Source organism: Oncorhynchus tshawytscha, linkage group LG09 (genome assembly GCF_018296145.1).
Source record: "Oncorhynchus tshawytscha isolate Ot180627B linkage group LG09, Otsh_v2.0, whole genome shotgun sequence".
Lineage (NCBI taxonomy): Eukaryota > Metazoa > Chordata > Actinopteri > Salmoniformes > Salmonidae > Oncorhynchus > Oncorhynchus tshawytscha.
In genome coordinates, this window is record NC_056437.1 from 76,703,014 (window position 1) to 76,729,984 (window position 26,971).

A 26,971-nucleotide genomic window follows, 5' to 3' on the forward strand; every position below is an offset into this window, starting at 1 on the left:
CACATATTAATTTAGTTGTGTTGAATATGTGAACCGCATAGGTTGTTTAGAGCTTATAGGGATTAGATCTATGTGTTTTGTCTGTCCATCAGTCCCCCTCTGCCTGCCAGCCCAACTTCTCAAACCACATCCCCAAGAGTAAGGACCCGCCACGCTACGAAGAGGCCGTTAAACAGACGCGCAGAATGCAGACTGCTGCACAGGTAATAGAGCTTTTATAACACCCTACTAAAACACACTGGACTGACCTTCTAGGTCTGTTAGGCGCTGAGGCAGGTATTGACTGGTCTTTATTGTCTATGCAGGTACCCACTGCAACCAGCCAGCACATGGATGACCTGTTTGACGTGTTGATCGAGAGTGGAGGTGAGAAAAATACTTGACTATGGTTGGGGTCTCCTCCTCTCCATTACGACAGCTGAGTCCCTCCCTGGCCATGAATCCATCATCTCCCATGTTTATTCTTCTACAGAGATCTCCCCCTTCATCAGACTGGACCCTTCCTTTCCAGACAAGCTGCTTCCTGTGACCGCCAGCGTAACCACCCTGCCCTTCAACACGGTGCTATCCCGCCCCCGCCCCAGATCCAGGTGGCCCGCCCGCCCGCCCCCACCCTTAACCCCCGGCCCCACCCAGCCTGACAGCCCTGGCCATAGACAACCAGCTGGAGGCCTTCCTGGAATGCACGCTGAAGGGGGAGACTGAGCCCCAGACACTGAGGTTGATGGAAGAGCTGCACAGTCAGCTACTGGAGCACTCCCCCATGGACACGGACACCACCGGGTTCAACAATGTCAGTGCACCCCCCTCCAGCTACCACCTGGACCACACCAACCTGGACAACATGGAGTGGCTGGACCTGACCATGCCCGGGCCGACGGGGGGACTCAACCCACTAGGCCTTCCCCCGTCTGGGGTCTTCTCCTCTGACTTCCTGGACTCCCATGACCTGCAGCTACACTGGGACTAAGGGGCGTCAATATGACCTCCACCCCCCCACCCCCTCCAAACAGGCCTGTTCAGACAGAGGGCTGTCAGGGAGAGACACACACATACTGATAAGTGAGACGGAGAGGTCAGTCCTTCTCCAGTGGAAGTGGGGGAGGAGAGTGCAGTGCTGCTGGCCTTGAGTCCCTGCAGGGCTACAGCAGCACTAGTGGTGGATCTCACTGCTCTGAGCAGATCGGAGTGCTAGAGGCATGGACCCTCCTTTGTCATTGGATATACAGTGTAGCTGTTTCCCTCTGAGGTATCGTCCCTCATAACAGCCACTCATTCTAAGGAAGGCTAAGCACCCCCTGGGCTGTGGTATAGATCAATGGTATGAAGAGGTTGATCTCCCCCTGTGATCTCTTTCAGAAGAGGACCTGGTCTGTGGAAGGGTGGTCTCTCCTGAAATGGAGTTACAGTAGATAAGGAGCGGGATCAGGAAATGTGATCCCGGCTCAGGATGAGAACTCGCTAGTGGAAACAGATGTTGACCCAGGTGTTAGAGAATTTCACGCCTGGTTCTGACTGCGCCAGTGGCATGGTTACTGACTGACTTTCGTGATAAATTTGACAGACAGCGCAGAGAGATTGTATATATTATAAGCCTATGTCTACAGTAGCAGTAGTCTGTCTGCTCTGCTGCATACATCACTAAGGCAGCTGTATATGTGTATGTATATGACATATTGGAATGTGGTATTAGCTTAGCATTATGGCTTTGAAATAACTGCCTTTGCTTTACTCAGTGCCCCCATGCGATTCCCATCACGGGAGGGAATTGGACACAGATGCTAAAAGACTGCACATATTGCATTATGCCTTATAAGACCATTTGCCAAATATCTTGATATTTTCAACGCGTTGCTTTCACTTAATTCAACTGAAGACTTTCCAAAGAGTAATGACTGATTGTGTTGTAACTAAAATAAAGCAGGAGACTTAAAGTGAGTGTTAACAGTAAGCACCCTTACGTCATGTAAGATAAAACAGTGAGTGCACGATACCCACATTTAGTATTATTGGTTGACAATATGAGAGCTGTCGCCCTGAGAACTCTTGAATTAATCCAAATTAGAAGTTGAGAGCCATCACATTTTTAGCAGCTGTTGTTCTTACTCTATTCTTGTGTGGGGGAGAGTAGGGCCAATGTGAGTTTGTTTACCAAACTACAACGTGCTTTGCCTGAGTGTGCATGGGGTCACAATAGGTGGCACAGCACCGCTGTAGCTAGCTAGCCCAGGCCTATGTCCTTTATATTATCGACAAAAGAGCCTTTGGAAATGTTCTCTCTCTCAACCCTATTGTCAAGTCTGGAGTGGATTTATCCCAATGTACAGATCAGCTGAATCCTGCTTGTTTATGTGTGACATGCAGTGCACCTGAGCTAGAGCTGGTGTGTAGAGCTGGTGTGTAGAGCTGGTGTGTAGAGCTGGTGTCTGTGTGTGCACTGCACATCTGTGTTGCATATCGCTTTTGCTTGTTTTGATTCTAGGAACTGGCAGAAATATAGCCAGTAAATTCCCCTCTGCATTTCAATGGCTCTCTTCAATATACCGTCTGACCTTAGTTGGCTGACATACCGAGAACAAACAAATTGACATCATTCAGTTTGACAAGCCAAGGAGTCACAGTGAATCAGCAGAGGTGGTTCAAGGCTGTCTTGAGCTTTTGTGATCAGCTTAGCAATATTTGTGGCTATAGTCCTGCAGGTTCAAATGTAAGCATCATTATTGTATAATTTTGTTGTAGTAGGCCTGATGTGTCTCTATTCATGAAGCCTTAGACCAGCAGATTATGTAGGATCGGGATTTCAGCCACTCACATCACATCAAGAGGCAACCTTTCAAAACACCTTTCAAAACACATTTCAAAGCAGTGTGTGATCCATATGTACCATTACTACCAACAGATGGGTATTAAAATGATCTCCACACTGTTGTAATAGCCTTGGTTTTCACTCCTCTCTCCCAGTTGAAGTCTTCTTTTAGGTCAAAATCCTACATGATTATTGCAATCGTACACATGTAGTTAAAAAATTACATTACAGTGACATATACTGGCCAAAGATAAAATGTGAAAGCATTTGAAGTGTTGAACCAACGGTTAAAATGGGTTAAGGCAGAGGAGTTTACAAAAGTTGTCAGTCCTCTTTATCAAGCAGTCTGAGCTACGCAACGGATAACTGCCTTTAGAAACACAGAAACCTTTCTGCAATTTAGTAGAGCCCCCAAAAATGGAAGAAGCTTTAAAACACTATTCGGCATGATAAAGTTTGACCCACCAACGACAGCATAAGCATTCCTTGGAAATACATTGCAGACCGTGCTAAAGAAATATGTATTTCAAGGGTTTGGATCAATTCTAGCCTACCTGTCTGTCCCCTACCAAAGAAAATGGCTTAAAGGTCCAATGCAGCTGTTAACTCAATATCAAATACTTTCTGAGTAACAATGAAGTACCTTACTGTGATTGTGTTCACTTAAAATGATCAAAAAGAAACTAAAACAGCTCCTTAGCAAAGAGCAATAATTTTACTATGACTGTCTGGGAGTGGTCTGAGTGGGGAGGGGAAAACTGAAAACTAGCTGATATTGGCAGAGAGGTTTGGAACTAGACACACCGGTGTGCCAGACACACTGGTTTGAGTCTGTCAATAACTGCAAAGCTGCTGGGTTTTCATGCTCAACAGTTTCCCGTGTGTATCAAGAATTGTCCACCACCTAAAGGACATCCAGCCAACTTGACACAACTGTGAGAAGCAAGCATTGGAGTAAACATGGGCCAGCATCTCTGTGGAACACTTCAACACCTTGTAGTCCATGCGCCGACGAATTGAGTATGTTCTGGGGGGAAAAGGGGGGTGCAACTCAATGTTAGGAAGCTGTTCCTAATTCCTAATGTTTTGTACAATCAGTGTATATAAATGCTTTTGAGTGCACTGGTCCTTTAATGCCTCAATGGCACACATTTCTGTTAGAAATACAGACAAAAGCACTTAAATTGCAAAGCAGTTTACACTGTGAGTGGATAAAAATGGGTAGCTAATCAAAAAAACATTGCCTGACCCTTGATTGTTCTTTGTGCACAACTTTGTTTTTGTCTGAGCATCAGTGCCCCATTGATCATGTGTCCAAACTACAGAAAGGGAGAATGAGCTGGAATCAGAAGTCATTTTATTTGTACTATACTAGTATATCCCCTTCCCTTGCAATGGTGTATTGATACATAGTTAGTATGCCATACATTTTGCACATTGTGTATATATTTTGTCATGCATTTTAAAACATTTTTTTTATTTTTTACAAATGTCACACATGAGCTCTTTTCGTACATTTTATACAAATGTAGCACATCTAAGCTCTTTTGTATTAAGACTGTTTGGTGTATACAGTATGCATACTACTGTATACCCATAATGTGTATATATATTGCCTTTTTGTGTCAATAAAAACGGTCATGTACATTGTGTGTGAAAATGATTCAGTTGTGTTTAGTAAATAAAACAACCATATCATGTGACTTTTTGTTTATCAAGGAGTTCCAAACCCTAACACAGCCACCACTAGGCTTGGATAAGTCACATGCAGCTTTAGAGTTCACAGACCTTGAAACACTATTTTCCTCCGATGTTTTACAATTCACACAGGTTTTTTGCAGGTCAATAAAAATGTTTAAAAAAAAACATTTTAATGCAGTTTCTCTAATAAATTGCATTGATGAATACATTTTATTCCAAGAACAATGCCATACACACTAACTTAAAATGTACAGGATGCAGCCACAGTTCTCACAGTATGACTACATCATCATCACAGGAGTGATGGGAGTGACACTGACCTCAGTACAGTTGTTGGGAATTTATGATCACTTCTCACTCAGCAGAACATGTTTCACTATGGCTTGGCTCCATTCCACATTCATTGTCCATGTCCTCCACATCCAATGCTGTCCTGTACCTGCATGGTGTCTACTGAATCCCAAATGGGTCACCTCAGATTCATGGTAGATGTCTCATCATCACAAGGGGGGGATCTCCAAGCCCAGTCTGAGACCTGTTTATTAGTCTCTATGTACATGTGGGCCCTTACCTCAGAGCTTTTTGATGGTGATTATTGAACTTCGACACTTAGGACATCTATGCGTGACATCTTTGAAGTTATCAATGCAGAAAGGGATAAGGCAGCAGCCAGCCACACAGCTGAATGAGAATAGACCAGGAAAGATAGTGTTAAACTTTGCGTTCCATCAGGTGATGTGATTATCAGATATGACACTAGCCCAAAGGCACTACAAACTGAAATTTGCATAGTACTTCAGGAAACAAACATCTGGAATGCAGTCTCCAAAAAGCACCTGTTGGCACCTCTACTTAAGAGACCTAAGCAGTGTTCCTATTCTTCGTTAACTGAAATATCCTACTCCCTCCAACTCCAGATGAAGAATAGAGTTGAAAACACCTCATTGTCCACCTCCTGTCCATTCAAAGATGGCAGACAATTGGTAGTAACACAGAACTAAGACAGTGCTGGTCAACTCACCCAAGTATAGACATTGTGACACAGACCAGACAGGCCACATTGCCTACTGAAGTGACCATCTCTGTGGTGATGAACTGTCGACACTGTGGGCACTGGGTCTGACATGAGCAGGGAGGAAGTTTCTGGATGTCCAGGATTACCTCCGGAGCTATGGAGGGAGTGTAGTTATGACCATATGACATCACACATCTATAGGACTAGCCTCTGATCTAAGCAGGCCAGGAAAATAATTGTAGCAAAATGGGGGTCCCGCTTGAAATAACCCACAAATGAACAAGTTCACACCTCATTTGACTCTCAGTCCAAGTGACTCACCTGGTATAGAGGGTGGAGCTTCAACAAAGACAACAGAGGGGTCAGGGAGAACAGACACGCCCCCCTGACTGATGATGCACTCTGAAAAGGATATTCAAGGGAGACAATCATGAACAGAAAGTGAGTGTTAAGAGAGTGCTGTGTGAGGACAGTATCACCATAACGACAGTAGAGTAGACACACCTTTTCTTTGGTCCTTGGAATGGAGAATGTTATCTTGGCTTTCCTGCAGCGCTCTCTTCTTCTCAGACAGCTCCTGCAGTTCCTGATCAATGCATTGAATCTCACTCTGCTGCTTGGATCCCTCTGCTGGACAAAGAGAGATAATACATGTCTCGGAGGGAGTCAGTGATAGAACACATCAGCCCTGCGGGTCATAGCTAGAGGACACATCACACAGTACATCCATGCCTGCCATGAGCATTTACTCAATAATAGCGGTTATAGACAGTGAATTTCCTCTTTACCTGTGCTATTGTTGTTGGAGCGGTTCCTGAACTCCTGCAGGATGGTCAGCATTTTCCTGCGGTCGATCAGTTGCTGCCTCCTGAATGACAGTTGGTTCATCTCCATGGAGATCCTATCCAGCTCCCTGTGCTCAGGATAGAAAATACCCGAGCTCTGAAGAAACTTTCCAGAAAATTGGAACGGAAATGGCGCCACACCAAACTGGAAGTCTTCCGACTAGCTTGGAATGACAGTACCGTGCAGTATCGAAGAGCCCTCACTGCTGCTTGATCATCCTATTTTTCCAAATTAATTGAGGAAAATAAGAACAATCCAACATTTATTTTTGATACTGTTGCAAAGCTAACTAAAAAGCAGCATTCCCCAAGTGAGGATGGCTTTCACTTCAGGAAGTAATACATTCATGAACTTCTTTGAGAAAAAGATCATGATCATTAGAAAGCAAATTACGGACTCCTCTTTAAATCTGAGTATTCCTCCAAAGCTCAGTTGTCCTGAGTCTGCACAACTCTGCCAGGACCTAGGATCAAGAGAGACACTCAAGTGTTTTAGTACTATATCTCTTAACACAATGATGAAAATAATCATGGCCTCTAAATCTTCAAGCTGCATACTGGACCCTATTCCAACTAAACTACTGAAAGAGCTGCTTCCTGTGCCATCCTATGTTGAACATAATAAATGGCCCTCTATCCACCGGATGTGTACCAAACTCACTAAAAGTGGCAGAAATAATGCCTCTCTTGAAAAAGCCAAACCTTGACCCAGAAAATATTTAAAAACTATCAGCCTATATCGAATCTTCCATTCCTTTCAAAAACGTTAGAAAAATCTGTTGCGCAGCAACTTACTGCCTGAAGACAAACAATGTATACAAAATGCTTCAGTCTGGTTTTAGACCCCACCATAGCACTGAGACTGCACTTGTGAAGGTGGTAAATTACCTTTTAATGGCGTCAGACCGAGGCTCTGCATATGTCCTCGTGCTCCTAGACCTTAGTGCTGCTTTTGATACCATCGATCACCACATTCTTTTGGAGAGATTGGAAACCCAAATTGGTCTACACGGACAAGTTCTGGCCTGGTTTAAATCTTATCTGTCGGAAAGATATCAGTTTGTCTCTGTGAATGGTTTGTCCTCTGACAAATCAACTGTAAATTTCGGTGTTCCTCAAGGTTCCGTTTTAGGACCACTATTGTTTTCACTATATATTTTACCTCTTGGGGATGTCATTCGAAAACATAATGTTAACTTTCACTGCTATGCAGATGACACACAGTTGTACATTTCAATGAAACATGGTGAAGCCCCAAAATTGCCCTCGCTAGAAGCCTGTGTTTCAGACATAAGGAAGTGGATGGCTGCAAACTTTCTACTTTTAAACTCGGACAAAACAGAGATGCTTGTTTTAGGTCCCAAGAAACAAAAAGATCTTCTGTTGAATCTGACAATTAATCTTGATGGTTGTACAGTCGTCTCAAATAAAACTGTGAAGGACCTCGGCGTTACTCTGGTCCCTAATCTCTCTTTTGACGAACATATCAAGACTGTTTCAAGGACAGCTTTTTTCCATCTACATAACATTGCAAACATCAGAAACGTTCTGTCCAAAATAATGCAGAAAAATTAATCCATGCTTTAGGTTACTTCTAGGTTAGACTACTGCAATGTTTTACTTTCCAGCTACCCGGATAAAGCACTAAATAAACTTCAGTTAGTGCTAAATACGGCTGCTAGAATCCTGACCAGAACCAATTTTTTTAAATTATATTACTCCAGTGCTTGCCTCCCTACACTGGCTTCCTGTTAAGGCAAGGGCTGATTTCAAGGTTTTACTGCTAACCTACAAAGCATTACATGGGCTTGCTCCTACCTATCTTTCTGATTTGGTCCTGCTGTACATAGCTATACGTACGCTACGGTCACAAGACGAAGGCCTCCTAATTGTCCCTAGCATTTCTAAGAAAACTGCTGGAGGCAGGGCTTTCTCCTATAGAGCTCCATTTTTATGGAATGGTCTGCCTACCCATGTGAGAGACGCAGACTCGGTCTCAACCTTTAAGTCTTTACTGAAGACTCATCTCTTCAGTGGGTCATATGATTGAGTGTAGTCTGGCCCAGGAGTGTGAAGGTGAACGGAAAGGCTCTGGAGCAACGAACCGCCCTTGCTGTCTCTGCCCGGCCGGTTCCCCTCTCTCCACTGGGATTCTCTGCCTCTAACCCTATTACAGGGGCTGAGTCACTGGCTTACTGGTGCTCTTTCATGCCGTCCCTAGGAGGGGTGCGTCACTTGAGTGGGTTGAGTCACTGACGTGATCTTCCTGTCTGGGTTGGTGCCCCCCCTTTGGTTGTGCCGTGGCAGAGATCTTTGTGGGCTATACTCGGCCTTGTCTCAGGATGGTAAATTGGTGTTTGAAGATATCCCTCTAGTGGTGTGGGAGCTGTGCTTTGGCAAAGTGGGTGGGGTTGTATCCTTTCTGTTTGTCCCTGTCCGGGGGTATCATCGGATGGGGCCAGTGTCTCCTGACCCCTCCTGTCTCAGCCACCAGTATTTATGCTGCAGTAGTTTGTGTCGGGGGGCTAGTTTGTTATATCTGGAGTACTTTTCCTGTGTGATTTAAGTATGCTCTCTCTAATTCTCTCTTTCTTTCCTTCTCTCTCTCGGAGGATCTGAGCCCTAGGACCATGCCTCAGGACTACCTGGCATGATGAGTCCTTGCTGTCCCGTCCACCTGGCCGTGCTGCTGCTCCCGTTTCAACTGTTCTCCCTGCATCTATGGAACCCTGACCTGTTCACCGGACGTGCTACCTGTCCCAGACCTGCTGTTTTCAACTCTCTAGAGACAGCAGGAGCGGTAGAGATACTCCTGACATTTACTACTGAGGTTCTGACTTGCTGCACCCTCGACAACTACTATGATTATTATTATTTGATCATGCTGTTCATTTATGAACATTTGAACATCTTGGACATGTTGTTATAATCTCCACCCGGCACAGCCAGAAGAGGACTGGCTACCCCTCATAGCCTGGTTCCTCTCTAGGTTTTGGCCTTTGTAGAGAGTTTTTCCTAGCCACTGTGCTTCTACACCTGCATTGCTTGCGGTTTGGGGTTTTAGGCTGGGTTTCTGTACAGCACTTTGAGATATCAGCTGTTGTAAGAAGGGCTATATAAATAAATTGGATTTGATAGCCAGACATCCTGGGAGCTGAAATGAACCACCAGCATCAGATATCACAAAGGTGGAACATTTCAAACACCACCAGTCAATGCTAGCAATCAAGTAGCCCGGTCTGAAACGCATGCCAGTCATGAAGATTGGGTCATGAAGTTAGATACATTCAGATCAATTCGATCTATTCCTGTTATGCAACACTTGGATGATAAGCCAAAAGAAGACACAGCACTAACTTTATATATCAATGTAAGCATCAACCTTGCACATCTACAAATACTTCATACCAAGACAAACTAATGTAAGGAGATCACGTTCTGTTTGTACAAGTCAGATAGATTGATGTGACCCAACATTACTAAAAACCAAGAATGCAAAGATAAGAAATATATTTCACATTTTCTCTTATCCATCTTTGCTGCTGCCTGCAAACTAAATAATTACTGTAATGAGACAATATAGATTTGTACCTGGTTTCACTGGTTGCTCCCAGATTGTGCTGTGGGAAATGTGATGCTCCTCTATGTACTCCAGGAAATAGTGAAACATTTTGTTTCAGTTTTGAACAAGGACTACAGGAGATATTTACATATTGTGGTTGTACTCTCACTGTTAGAGCAGGCGGGACACCCAGGTCTGGTTAAAGGATTTAACACCAGCTAAAAACATTTTCACTGAAATAAAGTGATATTTCAGGGGTGTTTTGGTTGCACTGTAGCCTTTATTCATATTTGAAGTGGGACAATTTTACTGTACAAGAGGACAAGAGAATATGTCCAAACAATAAAAAATGGAGACCGTACGAAACATTCCACACAATCATATCTACAACATGTAAAAAAAACATTTGAGATGTCCATTGAAAAACCTTTTAGACATCAACTGAGTCATGTCAGTGTATGAATATAGTTGCTGTACATCTCCAGGTTGAAGCAACGGGGACTGTGCAGGCAACTCACAGAGTAGGCAGGACTCAACACGGTAGTGAAATCTGAAGTTAGAAGCACATAGAGCAGCGTTATTCATTGTTCAACTCAATGTATTATCAATAATATTACAAACATCAAATATATATTTCAAAGGGTTGCCAGTGTTATACTCCCATGGGGAGTGCAAGAAATACAAATGTTGAGTCCTTTCAAAATTAGCATTATCTTATAATAATGGAAAATACCACAGGCACATAAGACAGGGGTATTTTCCAATAGCTTTTCTCTCGTTCACACAGCCATAAAATTGTGATAGTTACAGCCAACATTATAATGGTACCACTTTGCCTGTGAACATCTTTCGGGAAGGATCATAGTTCAGAAGACTACTGTACCTCCGTTTCACTTCTTCCTCAGTCTCTTCATGAATGTCACCTCATCTCTGTTTCTGATCCCATAACTGACAATAAAACAATACAAGAAATGTTGTTTTCAGTTAACAAAAGCATTATGTAATATACTCCATAATCACAATGGTGTTTGATTGAAACTTACTCCTTTAGTTTCATTTTGTCATCATCAAGCTTCTCTCCTTGAAATACAAGATGAAAGGTTCTCCATACGTATCTCCTTCACAAAAAAAGAAAAACTGTGTGTGTGTGTGTTGTGTGTGTATAACTATAGTTGTGGGGACAAGAATTTCCCACAAGAATAGTAAACAAACAAAAAAAATCACCAACTGGTTAATTCAGTCCCCAGAAGGCCAAATGCTATTTCTAGGGGGTTAAGGGTTAAGATTAGAATTAGTGTTAGGAGCTAGGGTTTGTTTTAGGGTAAGGGTTAGGAGCCAGGGTTAGGTTTAGAGTTAAGGTTTTCGGGTAAATTTTTAGGATTAGGGTAAGGGTTACGGTTAGGTTTGGGGAAAATAGGATTTTGAATGGGACTGAATTGTGTCCCCCCACAAGGTTAGTGTGTGTGTGTGTTACCAGCTGACGTGCTTTACCCCACCCTCCCGTTGCTGTTTCAGCTCCATGAACCTCTGGATGGCTTTCTTCAAATCCAGCACCATAGCATTCTGCACCACCACTATGGCTGACCAACACACATTGGAATGTCACTTACACACACACAGTATCATTCATTTGACCTGCTCAAATAGTAGAATACCATATTTTTGTTCTAAGAAACATTAGTCAGAAACTCACGCATTACTTCACCATCCGCTTTGCATACACGGACCGTCATGGCTTGGCCATACTCCAGGGCAACCTGGGAATTCACCTCCTCCAGAGTCACCTGCAGCAAAGTGACAGACAGTAAGTAGTGAGCCATTGGATAGGCTGGAGGACTTTACATCATCAAATAGATACATTTCACCAGTATGGATTAGGTCACCAACCTGAATGGGAAGGTCACAGAGTAGAGGGTCCTGTACAAGGCGAGCGAGTCCTTCTTCAAAGATGTCCAGGAATTCAGAGTGTGGCAATGCTTCTTCATCCTCCTCCTCATCTTCCTCTTCAACCTCCTCTGGTTTTTCATCCTCCACTTGGTTCATCTTACCCTCTGCCTGTCTGAACTCCTCTTCCTTTATAGACAGTCCCTCATCCAGGTGAAGGGACTGGGTCTCCTCCCCCATCATTTACACTGTGAATAGGAGTTTGAAACTAAAGTTGCTGACCAGTTTATGTTAGCTAGCTAGCTATTTCATGTAAGAGTAGCTAGCTAGATAAACGAAGATTTTCACACCTTATACTCTATTGATCAACATGTACAGTGAAATATTTCGTCATTACTAAAACATACATAAACTGTCGTTTAAAACAAAAAAAAATAAAAAGTATATTTGGTTAAGTCTGAAGCTCTGCAATTCATGCTAAAACATTTAGCGACCGGCATGTACGTCACCTACAACATGCCGGAGTCAAACTAGCCCGAGTGGAGGTTCTGACTTGTACCGATTTGGGATACTGCTATTTCTGTCATCATTGCTCCATTTCTAGGGCTATTTTTCTAATATAATACAATATAGTTAACTTTAAATATAAATTATTATTTTAACAAAGAACCATAAAGAAAGAGCAAATGTAGTTTCTTACCGAACCTTTTTAGATGTAACAACGTTTCACACGAGCGTGGATGTCAACAACGTTGTCAGGGATTTCGTAATTTAAATAAATGATTGAAATAGATGTACCAACCTAGCTACATTGTGAGATCGGTGCCTACCAATTTAGTCAAAAGAATATGCTTCTGTTTTGTCCAACATGTGGGAATGTGTTGATTGTAGAGGAAGGACAGAAGTGCTATCGATTCGCCTGCAACACATGTCCGTACGTGCATAACATTACTAGGAAGGTAAAACTAACTTTTACTTCATTCCTAGACTTCTTGCCAAGTAACTGATGTGTCTGTCATGTGTTCTCTCTTACAATGTGTAATTTTAAAACGTATTGATACATTAACATGTCCATCTTTCCCATAGGTAAACAACAGGAAGTATCCCAAACTGAAAGAGGTTGATGATGTGCTTGGTGGAGCTGCAGCCTGGGAAAATGTGGATTCCACGCCAGGTAAATTACCAAATCACCTGCATAATTTAGCTAACATTTCAATCATTCTGTGGTCACTGGTTATCCACGCCTAAAATGATAGAACACTGGCTGGATTATAGCCCAAAGGCTGGCAGATGGCATAGCTGGATTAGATTTGCCCAGCCTCCTCTGTCCTGTGTCTACCACCGGACCTATAGAGGACAGATGGTCCTAATGGTCAATATTCACTGTTACTTATAGCCAGGTATGTATTTACTCTAACCCTTGTTTTGTGTTCTTTAGAAAAATGTCCCAAGTGTGAGCACCCCCGAGCATTCTTCATGCAGATTCAGACTAGATCTGCAGATGAACCGATGACAACGTTCTACAAATGCTGCAATTATGAGTGTGGACATCGCTGGAGAGACTAAACTGGTGTTCAATAGGATCTCTACCTGAGAACACTAGTTGAGTCAGATAACCTGGTTTTATGGTGTATGTGCTGTAGCCAAATCTTCTGTTGTCATGCCAGACAGCTTTGGCATAACAGTGAATAAACAGGAGTTTGCTAATAGCACAAACAGACTGGACCACATGACTTCTAGTTGACAACACCATTGGTGCCAAGCGTGTTGGGGAAAAAGTAGCAAGAGTTGGTGTAATATACATTTCTACCAAATGTACTTCATACACAAGAGTATGTCCTTACTTTATTTATCATTGTGATTAGTTAACTTCTCTGGGTTGTTTCCTATTACATTCAGAAGTCAATTGCACTTCCAATTTATAGCTGAAGATACATACTTTGTGTTTGAGTAGTTGCCAAATGACCAGAATCCATTGTTGGTGTCATTATTTGATTTCTCCTAGATGTTTAACATACTATAAAATTACTGTTTTTGGATTGAAAGAGTATGACCATCTGACAAATTACTAATAATGTAAAATCACAAATACTGGTTTGTTATGTTAAAATAACTGCACTGTATGCAACAGTAATGACCCAACTTATCATTTAGATGTACATTATACCATTTTTTTTGAGGGGGCAACAGACCAAACTAGCTACCAACAACAAAAGCCATCATTGTGTTCAAAGTTAAATACAATCCCTAAACTCTTGCTTTTACTACATGTTCTTACACAGCTTCAAGCCACTTCACACTGCATGTAGAAGATTCAATAGAGTACAAAGTTAAGAGGCCAGCCTGTGAAACGTATCCATAAGAATGCATGTAAATGCAGACATACTCCACCTGCCGTCAGTGTTTACTGTATATAATCATGCTGGTTATTGGTAGTATTGAGATGAGACGAGAGATCCTACAGACGACTCAAATGAAGCAGACAAAAGATCTTGCATACCATACATTGGTGTACTTGGACTGGATCGAACACGTTAATATGTGGGGTCAAAATGATCACAAGAACGGTGAGCAAATATCCCAGAACCACACAGGGGGACCTAGTGAATGACCTGCAGAGAGCTGGGACCAAAGTAACACAGCCTACCATCAGCAAGGGCATTGAAGATGATACGTGGCTGGGTCTTTCAGCATGACAATGATCCCAAACACACCGCCCGGGCAACGAAGGAGTGGCTTCGTAAGAAGCATTTCAAGGTCCTGGAGTGGCCTAGCCAGTCTCCAGATCTCAACCCCATAGAAAATCTTTGGAGGGAGTTGAAAGTCCGTGTTGCCCAGCAACAGCCCCAAAACATCAGTGCTCTAGAGGAGATCTGCATGGAGGAATGGGCCAAAATACCAGCAACAGTGTGTGAAAACCTTGTGAAGACTTACAGAAAACATTTGACCTCTGTCATTGCCAACAAAGAGTATATAAAATTGAGATAAACTTTTGTTATTGACCAAATACTTATTTTCCACCATAATTTGCTAATAAATTCACTTTTAAAAAATTCTACAATGTGATTTTCTGGATTTTTTTCTCTCATTTTGTTTGTCATAGTTTAAGTGTACCTATGATGAAAATTACAGGCCTCTCATCTTTTTAAGTGGGAGAACTTGCACAATTAGTGACTGACTAAATACTTTTTTGCCCCACTGTATGGCCAGAGAGGACAAGTGCACAAAATTTGTGATATCATGCAGAGCGCTTCACCATTCTAATGTGCCCCTCCTGCAGAGCGGATTGGACTCTGCCAGCCAGGTCGGCTTCGCTCCATTCCCTTCCTATACGGAAAAATACAAGGAAACCTGTTTCTCTGTGGACTGATAGATCAACTAGAAAAACTCAGCCTCTGACATGTGCATGGTGCTCGGTGACTGCACGGAGCTCATTGAAGCTCAATGTAGTCCTGCATCAATGACAGGTGATCAGGTCTTACAAAATTAGCTAGTCTCCTTACCAGTTGGGTCTTAATGATAATGAAGCTTGGCAAGCAAGGCTATAAAGTATCTAACTGAATGACAGTCCAAACCACTTAAATAAAAACTGTACAGTAAATTCATGGTAATTCTGGTTTTATGAATGTATGAAATTTCACATGGGAACTTGTGCTTATATAATGGTATTGCGAATGCACACATTTGCTTCATTATCAAAATTGAATACATTAACATGGACATGACTGGCATTATTGTAACAGCTCTAGCAAAAATCACTGGACATCAAATGACTATCTAAAGCACATAGAGGATTAAAAAAGACAGTAACACATACTTCTCTCACTTAAGTGAGAACTAAATAAATTAAACTCAGTCTTACCAACTCGAGTTTGTCCTGACATCTGATACATGGTTATTTACTTGTAACATTTAAAATGGATATCCATTAAGGTTGTAGGACAAACAGGGTGATTAGAACATAAACATAAAGTAGGTCTCAGACATGGACGTAACCTTCATTGTGCTCAATATTAACATGTTAAAATACATTAAATTACAAAAACAACAAAATAGTGACCCTGCAATTGCTGATGATTGCTGACGATTTTGATTAAAGTGACAAATGTTTACAGCTTTCCCAAAGTGTGACCTTCTCTACCCATCAAGTTCGCTCCATAAATGTCAAATTCAGAGCCTTCCCGTAACCAAAGACATTTTTATCAAATATGCCAGATGTACCGTGTCTGCAACTCATCTTTTCTCAATTGTTATAAGTTTCTGTTTTTAGATCAGGTTCAGTCCTGTGTGATGTGTCTATCTAGCACTTATCTAAATGCCTGTACATAGCTAGGCAAGTGAGTCTGGACAATATATATAGCATAGGCGGCTGGTGGGAGGAACTATAGGAGGACAGGCTCATTGTAATGCCTGGAATGGAATTGTACCAAACAAATCGAATACATGGACACAACGTGTTGGACTCCGTTCCATGGATTCCATTCCAGCCATTACAATGAGCCTGTCCTCTTACAGCTCCTCCCACCAGCCTCCTATGATATACAGTAAGTATAGTGAGTGTGAACAAGTGCTTAAGAAAGCAAGAGTAAAGTTAGGAGGGCTAAATGAAGCACGACACACTGAGCAAATGTTGGAGAAAGAACATAGGCTGCAACTACAACCATGAGGAGCTGTGAGTTAATGTGTGCATAATATATATACACACACACACACACACACACGTCTGTCTGTTGGTGGTTAGCAGATACGCTTGTATGTGTAGATGTAGCCCTTGCAGTAAGGGCAGGTGTGTATCACATCCTTGAGATCATCGATCAGACAGGGAATCAAGCAGCAGCCCAGATCACAACTGTGGTAGAGGAGAGAAAAAAAATTACAAAAACAATCCACCAGAGAATACAGACCAAAATCAATAGTCTTATTATAGTTAACCCCCCGCTCATTTCATTCTGTGGTGTTCGGCCTGAAATCAAATATTTCCTGCCATAGTATATTATTCTGTGTTTATACCATGGTATTGTTGAATACTCGTTTCCGATTGGCTTGAATGTCATTCCAGAGCATGCATTATTTCCTTATAACACATGGTAGAATTCAATGGCTACTTCATTCTTACATGTTCTATGTTTGAGTTGCTTTTGAAAGCAGAAGTTTAATTGAAAACATTATTGGCATTGTTGCAAGCAGGACTGATGGTTCGGTTAGCTATACTAGCAAGTCTGTTTGATTACCGAGGCAACTACTCTCGCTACAGTGTCTTCAGAAAGTATTCACACCCCTTGAGTTTTTCCAAATTTTGTTGTGTTACAGCCTGAATTTAAATTGGATTCAATTGAGATTTTGTCATCACTGGCCTACACACAATACCCCATAATGTCAAAGTGGAATTATGTTTTTTTTTTTTTTTACACAAATTAACAGATGTACCTTTTTTCCCCCCTTCCAATTTTCACCTAAAATGACATACAGGCAAATAGATTTGGGTAGCTCAGGACCTGAAGAAAGGATATACATATTCTTGATACCATTTGCAAGGAAACACTTTGTTGCTGTGATAAAAAAGTGTTTTGTTGTCATGCACTCTCTGCAAACAATAGCATGGCATTTTAACTGTAATAGCTACTGTAAATTTGGCAGTGCAGTTAGCTTAAATTCTTGTTAAACTTTCTGCCCATATAAGACATGTCTATGTCCTGGAAAGTTGGCTGTTACGTCATTCTAGTCACATTCGCAACAACCGTCCCAGTTTAGGGACACCGATCCTGTGGACGTTTTAATATAAATTAAAAAGTTGAGTCAATAAAATACTCAACCCCTTTTTTCATTGGAAGACTAAATAAGTTCAAGAGTAAAATGTTGCTTAACAAATCACATAAAAAGTTGCATGGACTCACTGTGTGCAACTGTTTAACATGATTTTTGAATGACTACCTCATCTTTTGTACCCCCCACACACACAGTAGTGACCAAGTCATTCAGAGCAGAGTTGCTTTGACCCCCACATTTTTTTTTAGCTAAAAAACCCTCCACCAAAAACGATTTTTGGGGGGTGCCTGTTTTTCATGTTATTTTGGCATTAATACGTGTCACATCAGTTTGCAAACAATGTTAAAAAAAAGTTAAAAGACACATACGAATATGATCTCTTTTTTTTTTGCTTTCTTGCGTAAGGCAGCTCCAAAATGCAGGTGTTTCAGCCTAGCTCAGTGCTTTCAGTGGTGGTGGGGCAAGCCAGCGCAAAATACGATGCGTAGGGGTTGGTAATGTTCTCTAGTTGCGCCGTGATTGGCTCAGTGTTCTGTTAGAAGTGCCCATCCAAGAAGGCTCAAGGTCATTGGCCACATAAAATGACATCAAATCACGTTATATCTACAGTAGCTTTGATTGGACTGATCATGTCAGTATCCTACTTTTCAAAATCTTTGCTAGTAATCATCATGAATCAAGTCAACGATTTACTGGCAAATCCTTTTCAATCCTTGTCATATGAAGAGAAATAATAGATAAAACGTATTGGTGCTCATTGGCCATTGGACATAAACATTACACAACAAGTTGGAAATCGCAAATTCCACAATGAGTGGTTTGGAAGGAATCTGTGGCTAACTGCAAGTAATGCAAAGCAATCACTAGCCTGCTATTCAATGGAATGGCTGTGTGGTCCCAAGTATGTGTTTAAGGGTCTCTTTTCCAAGCATAAAATTCTAAACATTCAACATTGACCATGCTGTCAATCCAGCGTGATTTCTGCCTCGCTCAAAACAACTTAACTTGGAACTGGGAAAATCTGACTACAATGAGTTCAAGACAACTAGGAACTCGAAAAAAAACGGGCTCCTACTGTGAAAATACGTTTTAAACGGTCATCCAACTCGGAATTGTAAGTCAGAAACTCAGGCCTCTTTCTAGAACTACGACCTGAAGATCACTGACGTAATCGTGATTCGACCTTGTTTTTTCCCCAAATTCCCAGTTGTCTGGAAGCAACATAAATCCAGAGAATGCCGACTTTGATGACAAAATTTGCTCACGATGGACCGCTGCGCCACCTTCCTGTTCAAATGAGCACAGCACAACAAGGTGAGTCCAAAAATGTATTGTATGCGGCGGCATAAATGATGTAATATGCCAGTGAGATATGTATACAGTAGCTAAGAAAGTAATACTAAGTGTATGTTGTGTAGTAAGCTTGGGTAGTAGCCCATGTGACTCACCCTAATAATTTGGTCTAGTTCACCTACTGCCCTGACTTTGTGGTGCACATGAAGACTATAACCTGTTTTAGAGAAATGTAATCATTGAATATTGTAAGACCTTTCATTGTCTGCTCATGTGCCCATTATTTATCCTACGGTTCTGACTTGGTGTACAGAGAGAACACTGTAAGAACGGCCCATGTTCTGAATTCTGCCGCTGTACATTTCAAAAGTTCCGAACAAATAGTTATACAGACTACGTCCGTCCTAGCTCGCTCATTAATGTCTTAATCAAAATGACGGATTGCCTCTTTTTAGCTTGTCGTCCCCTTATGCCACAGTTTGTACATCTCAATTGTCAGTAGAAACCACATTTGTTTAAGCAAGTCAGCCATAACAGCTGTTTTTTTAAAGGCAGACAAGGCTCCACTGATAGCCAGGTGTAGCATTGGTAAGGTGTTGGGACTCTGCTGATATGACAGCTTTATGTAGGCCCTAACGGTTTGTGGACACCGTTTGTCACCGTTATAATGCAATTAATTTATTGTTTAGTGTTGTGGCTTTGCTGGCATGCACACCCCCCACAAAAAAAAAATTGTCCCACCAAGTAGCCACTACCCACACATACAGATAATTGTATGGTCCCTCAGTCGGGCAGTGAATTTCAAACACAGGTTCAACAACAAAGACCAGGGAGGTTCTCCAATGCCTCATAAAGAAGGGCACCTATTGGTAGATGGGTAAAAATGAAGCATACATTAAATATTCCTTTGAGCATGGTGAAGTTATTAATTGCACTTTGGATGGTGTATCAATACACCCAGTCACTATAAAGATACAGGTGTCCTTCCTAACTCAGTTGCCGGAGAGGAAGGAAACCGCTCAGGGATTTTACCATGAAGCGAATGGTGACATTAAAACAGTTACAGAATTTAATGGTTGTGAGGATGGATCAACAACATTGTAGTTACTCCACAATACTGACCTAATTGACACAGTGAAAAAGAAGAAGCCTGTACAGAATAAAAATACTCCAAAACATGCATACTGTTTGCAACAAGGCACTAAAGTAATACTGCAAAAAAAAAAAAATACAAAGTGTTATGTTTGGGGCAACTCCAATACAACACATTACAGAGTACCACTCCATATTTTCAAGCATATGAATGTTATGGGTATTCATGTTATGGGTATTCTTGTAATCATAAAGGACTGGGGAGTTTTTCAGGATAAAAAATAAACAGAATGGAGCTAAGCACTGGCAAAATCACAGAAGAAAACCCGGTTCAGTCTGCTTTCCACCAGACAGTGGGAGACGAAAATGGTTCTCGTAATGATCAACAACCAATTTGACAGAGTTTGAAGAATTTTTAAAATAATAAAATGGCCAAATGTTGCACAATCCAGGTGTGGAAAGCTCTTAGAGACTTACCCAGAAAAGACGCACAGCTGTAATCGCTGCTTCTACAAAGTATTGACTCAGTGGTGTGATTACTCATGTAAATTAAATATTTCTGTACTTAATTTTTAATACATTTGCTAACATTTCTAAAAACATGTGTTCACTTTGTCATTATGGGGTATTATGTGTAGATGGGTGAGAATAAAACATAACATTAAATACATTTTGAATTCAGGCTGTAACAACAAAATATTGAATAAGTTGAGGGGTATGAATACTTTCTGAAGGCACTATATCTAGTAAACATGTTAGCTACTTCAGTGGATCTGGAACACATTTCTACCTGCAAATGAACACATTTCTAGCAGCAAATGTGTTCAATTATAGCCATGGTGTGAAAGAGATAATCAACTCGGGGCCTTATGCGCTCTCTGGAAAATAATGTAACTAAACATATCGTGGAACACATCTTCCACATCGTTTATTATTTACCATAGAACGCAGTCACTCGTTGGTTATCCCTTACATAACCTCTATACAATATAGTACACCAACTCTTCCTCTTACCCAACAAAGAAGCAGAAGAGGCAGAAGACAGCATTCATGAGGCCCACGCTGTGGTTGATGCTGGTGATGATGGGCTGCTGGCAGTGGTGACACACAGTCTGTACGGGTGCTGTCTGGAATATCTCCCCCTGTAGCACAGTCACTGTGGTAGCTGTCCCAGGGGGTGCCGGCACCGTGTGAGCCGTCTGACCTGCCACAGGCCCAAATTGAATGGGCCCCGGGCCAAACTGCCCCGGGCCAAACTGCCCAGGGCCAAACTGCCCAGGGCCAAACTGCCCAGGGCCAAAGTGACCTGGCGGAGGGTAGAAGCCACCTGTAGGGTAAAAATACAAGGAGGCATGTACTGTTTATATTCTGTATACAGGTCCTATGCCAAATGACATTTGTTTGCATTTAGAGTCACCCATCTTATCTCATTCCCTCTGTAGACCAGTGTATGCCTACCATGTGGTATGGGCATGGCCCCATCTCCTGGGACGTGTGGCGGCAAGAAGCCTGGCTGTAGCGTGGCCTCGTAGGGTGGAGGGCCATAGTCTGGAGGCAGGGGGTGCCCCTGAGGAGGCCCCGTCGTTACAGGGGCCGCCGAGTCTGGGAGAGAAAAAACAGACAAACAAGAAGCATTTATTAGTGAGCTTTCACAGCAATGATTGATTGAAGAAACATGACTTATGTTGGGCTCAAATCAAGTAAGGCATTGGCCCATTATTGAGAACATGCATCATCATCATCTGTTGCTGATGCCAGAATAGTGTTTTTTCATAGCTTTACAATTCTCAAGGATTGGTTACGTAGTTGTAACAAATACACTTTGTTGATCACATTCCTTTGACTGATCAAAACAGTATTTTGTTGTAAGGAAACCTGGGGTGGAAGGGGAGCCAGACAAATAAAGATTTGTTCACAGACAGGGCCTACTTTCAAGGTTTAACTGATGAGGTTTCTCTAGGCCTTCCTCTAACCAGCCACACAAGAGCTGTTATGGGAGGCATTTATGCAAATTCACACCAGTTTCCCTACAGCTAGTCAGCTACAGTGCAAATACTAAATCAGCAGCCCAGTCAAAGAAACCAGATGGTATTTTGAAGTTCACAGGTAATCAAAAGGCACTTGCACATCTGAGCAAACTTATGGCAGGTGCATGGCAAAGCTGAACTTCATGAATGAAAAAGAAAACCGCACACTGCTCTTGATAGTGTCACTGATCTTTAATAAGCTTACGTATCGGCCTCACGGCCTTCGTCAGTGCTCTGATGAAGTTCACAGGTAAGCCTGTGTGTGGTTCCTACCCTGGACTTCTGTCCTTTTGTAAAATAGTCTCTTAAAATGTATCTTTTTGTAGTCTTGTCCCAAACTAAATGTTTTTTTTCCTCCACATCATACACAATAAGAGACAGTTATAAAATAATTGTACCCGGAGCGACTGGCTGTCCATTCTTCTCCTCGATAAGAGGGGCGCTGGGAGCTCCGGGGTAGGGAGGAGGTGGGTCGCTGGACATGCTGGCTGGACCTTTGGATGGGGGGGCCTGGGGTAGAAGCTCCACTCACCACTGGCCTTGAACTCACTCAGCCACTCTGTGAGAAGAACACGCACACAGGCCTATCAGTTCACTGACAGTCAGTTCAATACCCACATACTGCAACATGATACAGAAGCTGTCTCGCACTTCTGCTACTGATGCATTCAAGTAAATTAATTTATTTGTCATTTTGTTTCAGTATTGACTCGTCTAGGAAGACCCTAGATCTTTTCAATCAAGTGAATTGGTATGATAAATATGATGGGTGCAGACAACATTCAACAGTATAGCTGGATAATGCTGGGTTTAGGCTAGGGCTAGGCTACTGCCTCTGAGGCCTCTAGAATATTACATTTACAGGGATTTAAGACAAAAACAACGGCCAAATTCTTTCAATCCACTCTTTACCTAAACGTGTGTTAGGATAATAAACATTAGTAATGTTTAACATCTAACACATTCACGACAGTAAACATTAGGGAGTTTAGCAATGAGTTGGCAGTCTGACATTAAACAGAAATGACCTCTTAAAGCCACTAATATATACATAAAAACAAAACCTATGGCAGCAGGGTGAAGAGAAGGGACATAAGTCATGATTACCTGCTGATGACAGTGGGGAGTCTCCACCTACAGAGCCTGCTCTTCTGTCAGGTCCAACAGCCTTCAAGAAAAAGGGAAAATAAAATATGACAAAAGTTTCTTGCATGTGGTCCTATTTGGAAATAGCAATTGCTATTTTCTCAGGCGAATGAAAAACACTAACAGTGTGCAGCCATTAACAAGTGCTAGGTTAATTATAGACAACTTGCTTCCCTCAAACATTGGTACATTGACATTTAGTCTCCAACATCATAACTATAAGAGACTAACACATGCATGCCCATTAATCACAGTCGACTGCATTATGGCATTTCTATGGCTTCAATTCATTCACGTGACAACACAAGCGCTTACCCAAGCTAATCTCAGTAGCCTTTAAATAAAACAAGCACATTGCCTCAAAAATGGAGCAGCAAAGCTGTCTGGTGTAACCAACTTATTAGCCTATGCCAATGAGAAATGTAACTCTATAGTCCTCCTTACTACAATTCACTTTAGCATAAAGGAGATTGACTGGCCAAATGACACAAAAGGAGCTGATATTATTGGAACAGTTAAGATGTAAGAACCTTTACCAACAATGCAGTTAAGAAAATACAATACAAAAAAAGTGTAACAAATACTTAAAGAGAAGCAGTAAATAACAATAGTGGGGCTATATACAGGGGGTAGCTGTACAGAGTCAATGTGCGGGGGCAATGCAAATAGTCTGGGTAGCCATTTGATTAGCTGTTCAAGAGTCTTATGGCTTGGGGGTAGAAGCTGTTTAGAAGCCTCTTGGACCTAGACTTGGAGCTCCGGTACCGCTTGCCGTGTGGTAGAAGAGAGAACAATCTATGACTAGGGTGGCTGGAGTCTGACACTACCTGGTATAGAGGTCCTGGATGGCCCCGGTGATGTACAGGGCCATACGCACTACCCTCTGTAGTGCCTTGCGGTTGGAGGCCAAGCAGTTTCCATACCAGGCAGTGATGCAACCCATCAGGATGCTCTCGATGGTGAATCTGTAAAACCTTTGAATGATCTGAGGACCCATGACAAATCTTTTCATTCTCCCGGGGGATAGATTTTGTCATGCCCTCTTCACGACTGTCTTGGTGTGCTTGGACCATGTTAGTGTGTTGCTGATGTGGACGCCAAAGAACTTGAACCGCTCAATCTGCTCCACTACAGCCCCGTCGATGAGAATGGGGCGTGCTCGGTCCTCCTTTTCCTGTAGTCCACAATCATCTCCTTTGTCTTGATCATCTTGAGGAAGAGGTTGTTGTTATTGTGCCACACGGCCAGGTCTCTGGTCTCCTCCCTATAGGATCTCTCATTGTTGTCGGTGATCAGGCCTACCACTGTTGTGTCATTAGCAAACTTAAATTATGGTGTTGGAGTCGTGCCTGGCCGTGCAGTCATAAGTGAACAGGGTGTACAGGAGGGGACTGAGCACACACCCCTGAGTGGCCACCGTGTTGAGGATCAGCGTGGCAGATGTGTTGTTACCTACCCTTAACACCTTGGGGTGGCCCATCAGGAGGTCCAGGATCCAGTTGCAGAGGGAAGTGTTTAGTCCAAGGGTCCTTAGCTTAGTGATGAGCTTTGAGGGCACTATGGTGTTGAACGCTGAGCTGTAGTCAATAAATAGCATTCACACATGGGTGTTCCTTTTGTGCAGGTGTTAAAGGCACAGTGTGGCGTGCAACAGAGAGGGCATCATCTGTGGATCTGTTGGTGCGGTATGCAAATTGGAGTGAGTCTAGGGTTTTGGGATAATGGTGTTGATGTGAGCCATGACCAGCCTTTCAAAGCATTTCATGGCTACAGACGTGAGTGCTACAAGTCAGTAGTCATTTAGGCAGGTTACCTTAGTGTTCTTGGACACAGTGACTATAGTGGTCTGCTTGAAACATGTTGGTATTACAGACTCATATGTCATCTCAGCAATGCAGTGCAATTAACATGGCTACAGAGTAGTCTAACACTTTCCCTAACAGACTCTACAACAACATAAACCTCACCTGACTACTACACGTGTCTGAAAACAAACACAGCCTAGCCTAGGGAGCCTAGGGAGCAGCTATGCCACCAGCTGTCCAGACCTGCCATCCATACTTCGGCCTACTAGGCTTCACTTTCCCAGGTCAGCCGACCATGCCTGTGAGAGATCACCATGCATGTCAGGGTGTCTCTAATTTGAACATAAGATGATTAGGAGGCTGGCCCGCCTGCTCCAAAACAAACAGTCAGAATGCCAGACAGCGCAATAAAAATAAGCCTGTCAAATAACTGGGTAATCTAAGGCAGTGATAAGGCAGAGGAGAGCTATCCAACCAGTTAGTGAGTGTGATGTGAACACTGATTAAGCTGGGGAAATGACAGGAATGTCCAGGGTATGATAGAAATAAAACTGTACAAATGCATGGCATCTGAATGTAGGCCACAGTTCTATAAGAGCTAGGCTAAATTAATGCCCGTATTTTGCCCAAGTCAACCTAGATGATGCCATGAATTTGCACTTCCTTTACAGTTTAATCAAACAGAACAAGCATTAAGGCCTCGTACAATAGAACAGCATCAGAAATTCAGAATCAGAGTACAGAACACTTTGGTTTATGGGACATTCATTATGTCTGGATGAGTTTGATTTGATCACAAACAGTTGAAGCGGGGCCTTAATTTGTTCCAACAAAGTAATTGAGGATCAATGGATGGTGAGGTTACAAAAAAGTGTAATTGTCAATGTATGTATATGAATGAGCCATCATCATTTTCAAAAATGTATCTCTAGTGAGAGGCAACTTTCTAGAAAACTTCATCCATCATTTTCCGGAATCCTTTTGCTACAGTAACGTTATTTACGTAGATGATCTGCTCAACCCACCAGACCAACACTCTTTACGTAATGTAGCTAGCTATCTAGACATTGACACCGTTTATATCAAACATAAATTGCTATCTTAGCTAGCTAGCTCGTCGTTACTGCATTTAGGACTTGTTGACGAGAGAGAAGCCTCGATTTGGCTGGATGTTTACATCAGCTAGCTAGCGTTATACAACTGTTAGTGTAGTTGCTAATGTAGCTAGTTCAACTAGCTAGTTAGGTATCTAGCTAGCTATTATTTTCATCAGTGAAAATGGAACACATTTCAAAAGAACAGTCAAGTAACATGTAACGTTAGCTAGTTCACATTGAGTAACATCAGTTTAAAACTAAACGGTGAATAATGTTAGCTAGCTACGTTACGTTAGCTAGCTGATAGCCTCTCAAATATTGTTTCCTAGTTATCTCCACACGGAATTTACCTGATGTGTTGTCTCTTCCACACAATTTGAATTGGGTGATGAGGATAGCTATATCCCAAGCCTGTTCGTAGGGAAGACAAATGATGGCAACCGTTAGCTAGTCTGTTTATCATGAATCTACTCAACATCCGCCTCTTGTGGTGCTTTCAAGACAACTGGGAACTCGGCGAAAAAAACGAGGTCAAATCACGACGTCGGTGAGCTTCAGGTCAGAGCTCAAGAAAGATGCAGCGTTAAAAACTCGGAAAGAAATCAGTTCAATTCAAATGGGCTTCATTGACATGAGAAATATGTGTTTACATTGCCAAAGCAAGTGAAATAGTATTTATAATGTTGTTTGTGATCCACTGGTTGCCCTTTTCACATGGCAACGGCCACAAATCCTGCTGCTTTGATTGCACACTGCTGTATTTCGCCTAACAGATATGGGAGTTTATCAATGCTTGATTTGTTTTGGAATTCTTTGTGGTTCTGTGGGAAATATGTATCTAATGTGGTCATACATTTGGCAGGAGGTTAGGAAGTGCAGTTCAGTTTCCACCATTTTTTTTGTGGGCACACAGCCGGTCTTCTCTCAAGATC

The 26,971-nt window shown here is 42.2% G+C and overlaps 4 protein-coding genes across 7 annotated transcripts in view; 2 read left to right on the forward strand and 2 right to left on the reverse strand.

The window, feature by feature from the left end:
• LOC112258722 (myocardin-related transcription factor B) overlaps positions 1–4,453 on the forward strand; it is a 40,897-nt gene extending 36,444 nt beyond the window's left edge. Inside the window, 4 exon segments of the mRNA XM_024433247.2 lie at positions 93–203; positions 306–366; positions 473–623; positions 625–4,453. Of these exon segments, the coding sequence (XP_024289015.2) occupies positions 93–203; positions 306–366; positions 473–623; positions 625–970 (669 nt within the window). The 3' untranslated portion in view covers positions 971–4,453.
• A 5,736-nt stretch (positions 4,454–10,189) lies between these two features.
• LOC112258726 (U11/U12 small nuclear ribonucleoprotein 25 kDa protein) lies at positions 10,190–12,638 on the reverse strand. 4 transcript variants are annotated; one of them, XM_042327456.1, is made up of 7 exons: positions 12,519–12,638; positions 11,817–12,061; positions 11,623–11,713; positions 11,404–11,509; positions 10,973–11,047; positions 10,813–10,877; positions 10,190–10,479 (listed from the first exon to the last, which is right to left on the reverse strand). In XM_042327456.1, exons 2-6 carry the CDS (start codon positions 12,054–12,056, stop codon positions 10,820–10,822), a joined length of 570 nt encoding a protein of 189 aa, XP_042183390.1. In that variant the 5' UTR covers positions 12,057–12,061; positions 12,519–12,638; the 3' UTR covers positions 10,190–10,479; positions 10,813–10,819. The 4 variants fall into 4 exon arrangements, with proteins under 4 accessions (XP_042183390.1, XP_024289023.1, XP_024289022.1 ...); XM_024433255.2 differs by having other exon boundaries at positions 12,514–12,636; XM_024433254.2 differs by lacking the exon at positions 12,519–12,638 and adding an exon at positions 12,221–12,316.
• Positions 12,638–14,070, forward strand: LOC112258728 (DNA-directed RNA polymerase III subunit RPC10). The gene is made up of 3 exons (XM_024433257.2): positions 12,638–12,772; positions 12,900–12,987; positions 13,252–14,070. The coding sequence occupies exons 1-3, from the start codon at positions 12,662–12,664 to the stop codon at positions 13,377–13,379; spliced, it is 327 nt and encodes a 108-aa protein (XP_024289025.1). The 5' UTR covers positions 12,638–12,661; the 3' UTR covers positions 13,380–14,070.
• Positions 14,071–15,414: 1,344 nt separating this feature from the next.
• LOC112258725 (cell death-inducing p53-target protein 1) lies at positions 15,415–26,557 on the reverse strand. The gene is made up of 6 exons (XM_024433252.2): positions 26,390–26,557; positions 23,099–23,159; positions 22,390–22,550; positions 21,423–21,566; positions 20,979–21,291; positions 15,415–16,662 (listed from the first exon to the last, which is right to left on the reverse strand). Exons 3-6 carry the CDS (start codon positions 22,472–22,474, stop codon positions 16,551–16,553), a joined length of 654 nt encoding a protein of 217 aa, XP_024289020.1. The 5' UTR covers positions 22,475–22,550; positions 23,099–23,159; positions 26,390–26,557; the 3' UTR covers positions 15,415–16,550.
• Between the last annotated feature and the right edge of the window lie 414 nt (positions 26,558–26,971).

Excerpts from the sequence above, each read along its gene's own strand:
- LOC112258728 (XM_024433257.2), top strand. The coding sequence starts at position 12,662 with ATGCTTCTGTTTTGTCCAACATGTGGGAATGTGTTGATTGTAGAGGAA. Across the intron at positions 12,773-12,899 it reads TGCATAACATTACTAGGAAG|GTAAACAACAGGAAGTATCC; the intron begins GTAAAACTAACT and ends TCTTTCCCATAG. Across the intron at positions 12,988-13,251 it reads AAATGTGGATTCCACGCCAG|AAAAATGTCCCAAGTGTGAG; the intron begins GTAAATTACCAA and ends TGTGTTCTTTAG.
- LOC112258726 (XM_042327456.1), bottom strand. The coding sequence starts at position 12,056 with ATGATGGGGGAGGAGACCCAGTCCCTTCACCTGGATGAGGGACTGTCT. Across the intron at positions 11,510-11,622 it reads AGCGGATGGTGAAGTAATGC|CCATAGTGGTGGTGCAGAAT; the intron begins GTGAGTTTCTGA and ends TGTGTTGGTCAG. Across the intron at positions 11,048-11,403 it reads GGGGTAAAGCACGTCAGCTG|GAGATACGTATGGAGAACCT; the intron begins GTAACACACACA and ends TTTTTTGTGAAG.
- LOC112258725 (XM_024433252.2), bottom strand. The coding sequence starts at position 22,474 with ATGTCCAGCGACCCACCTCCTCCCTACCCCGGAGCTCCCAGCGCCCCT. Across the intron at positions 21,567-22,389 it reads TGGACAGCCAGTCGCTCCGG|ACTCGGCGGCCCCTGTAACG; the intron begins GTACAATTATTT and ends TTTCTCTCCCAG. Across the intron at positions 21,292-21,422 it reads GGCCATGCCCATACCACATG|GTGGCTTCTACCCTCCGCCA; the intron begins GTAGGCATACAC and ends TTTACCCTACAG.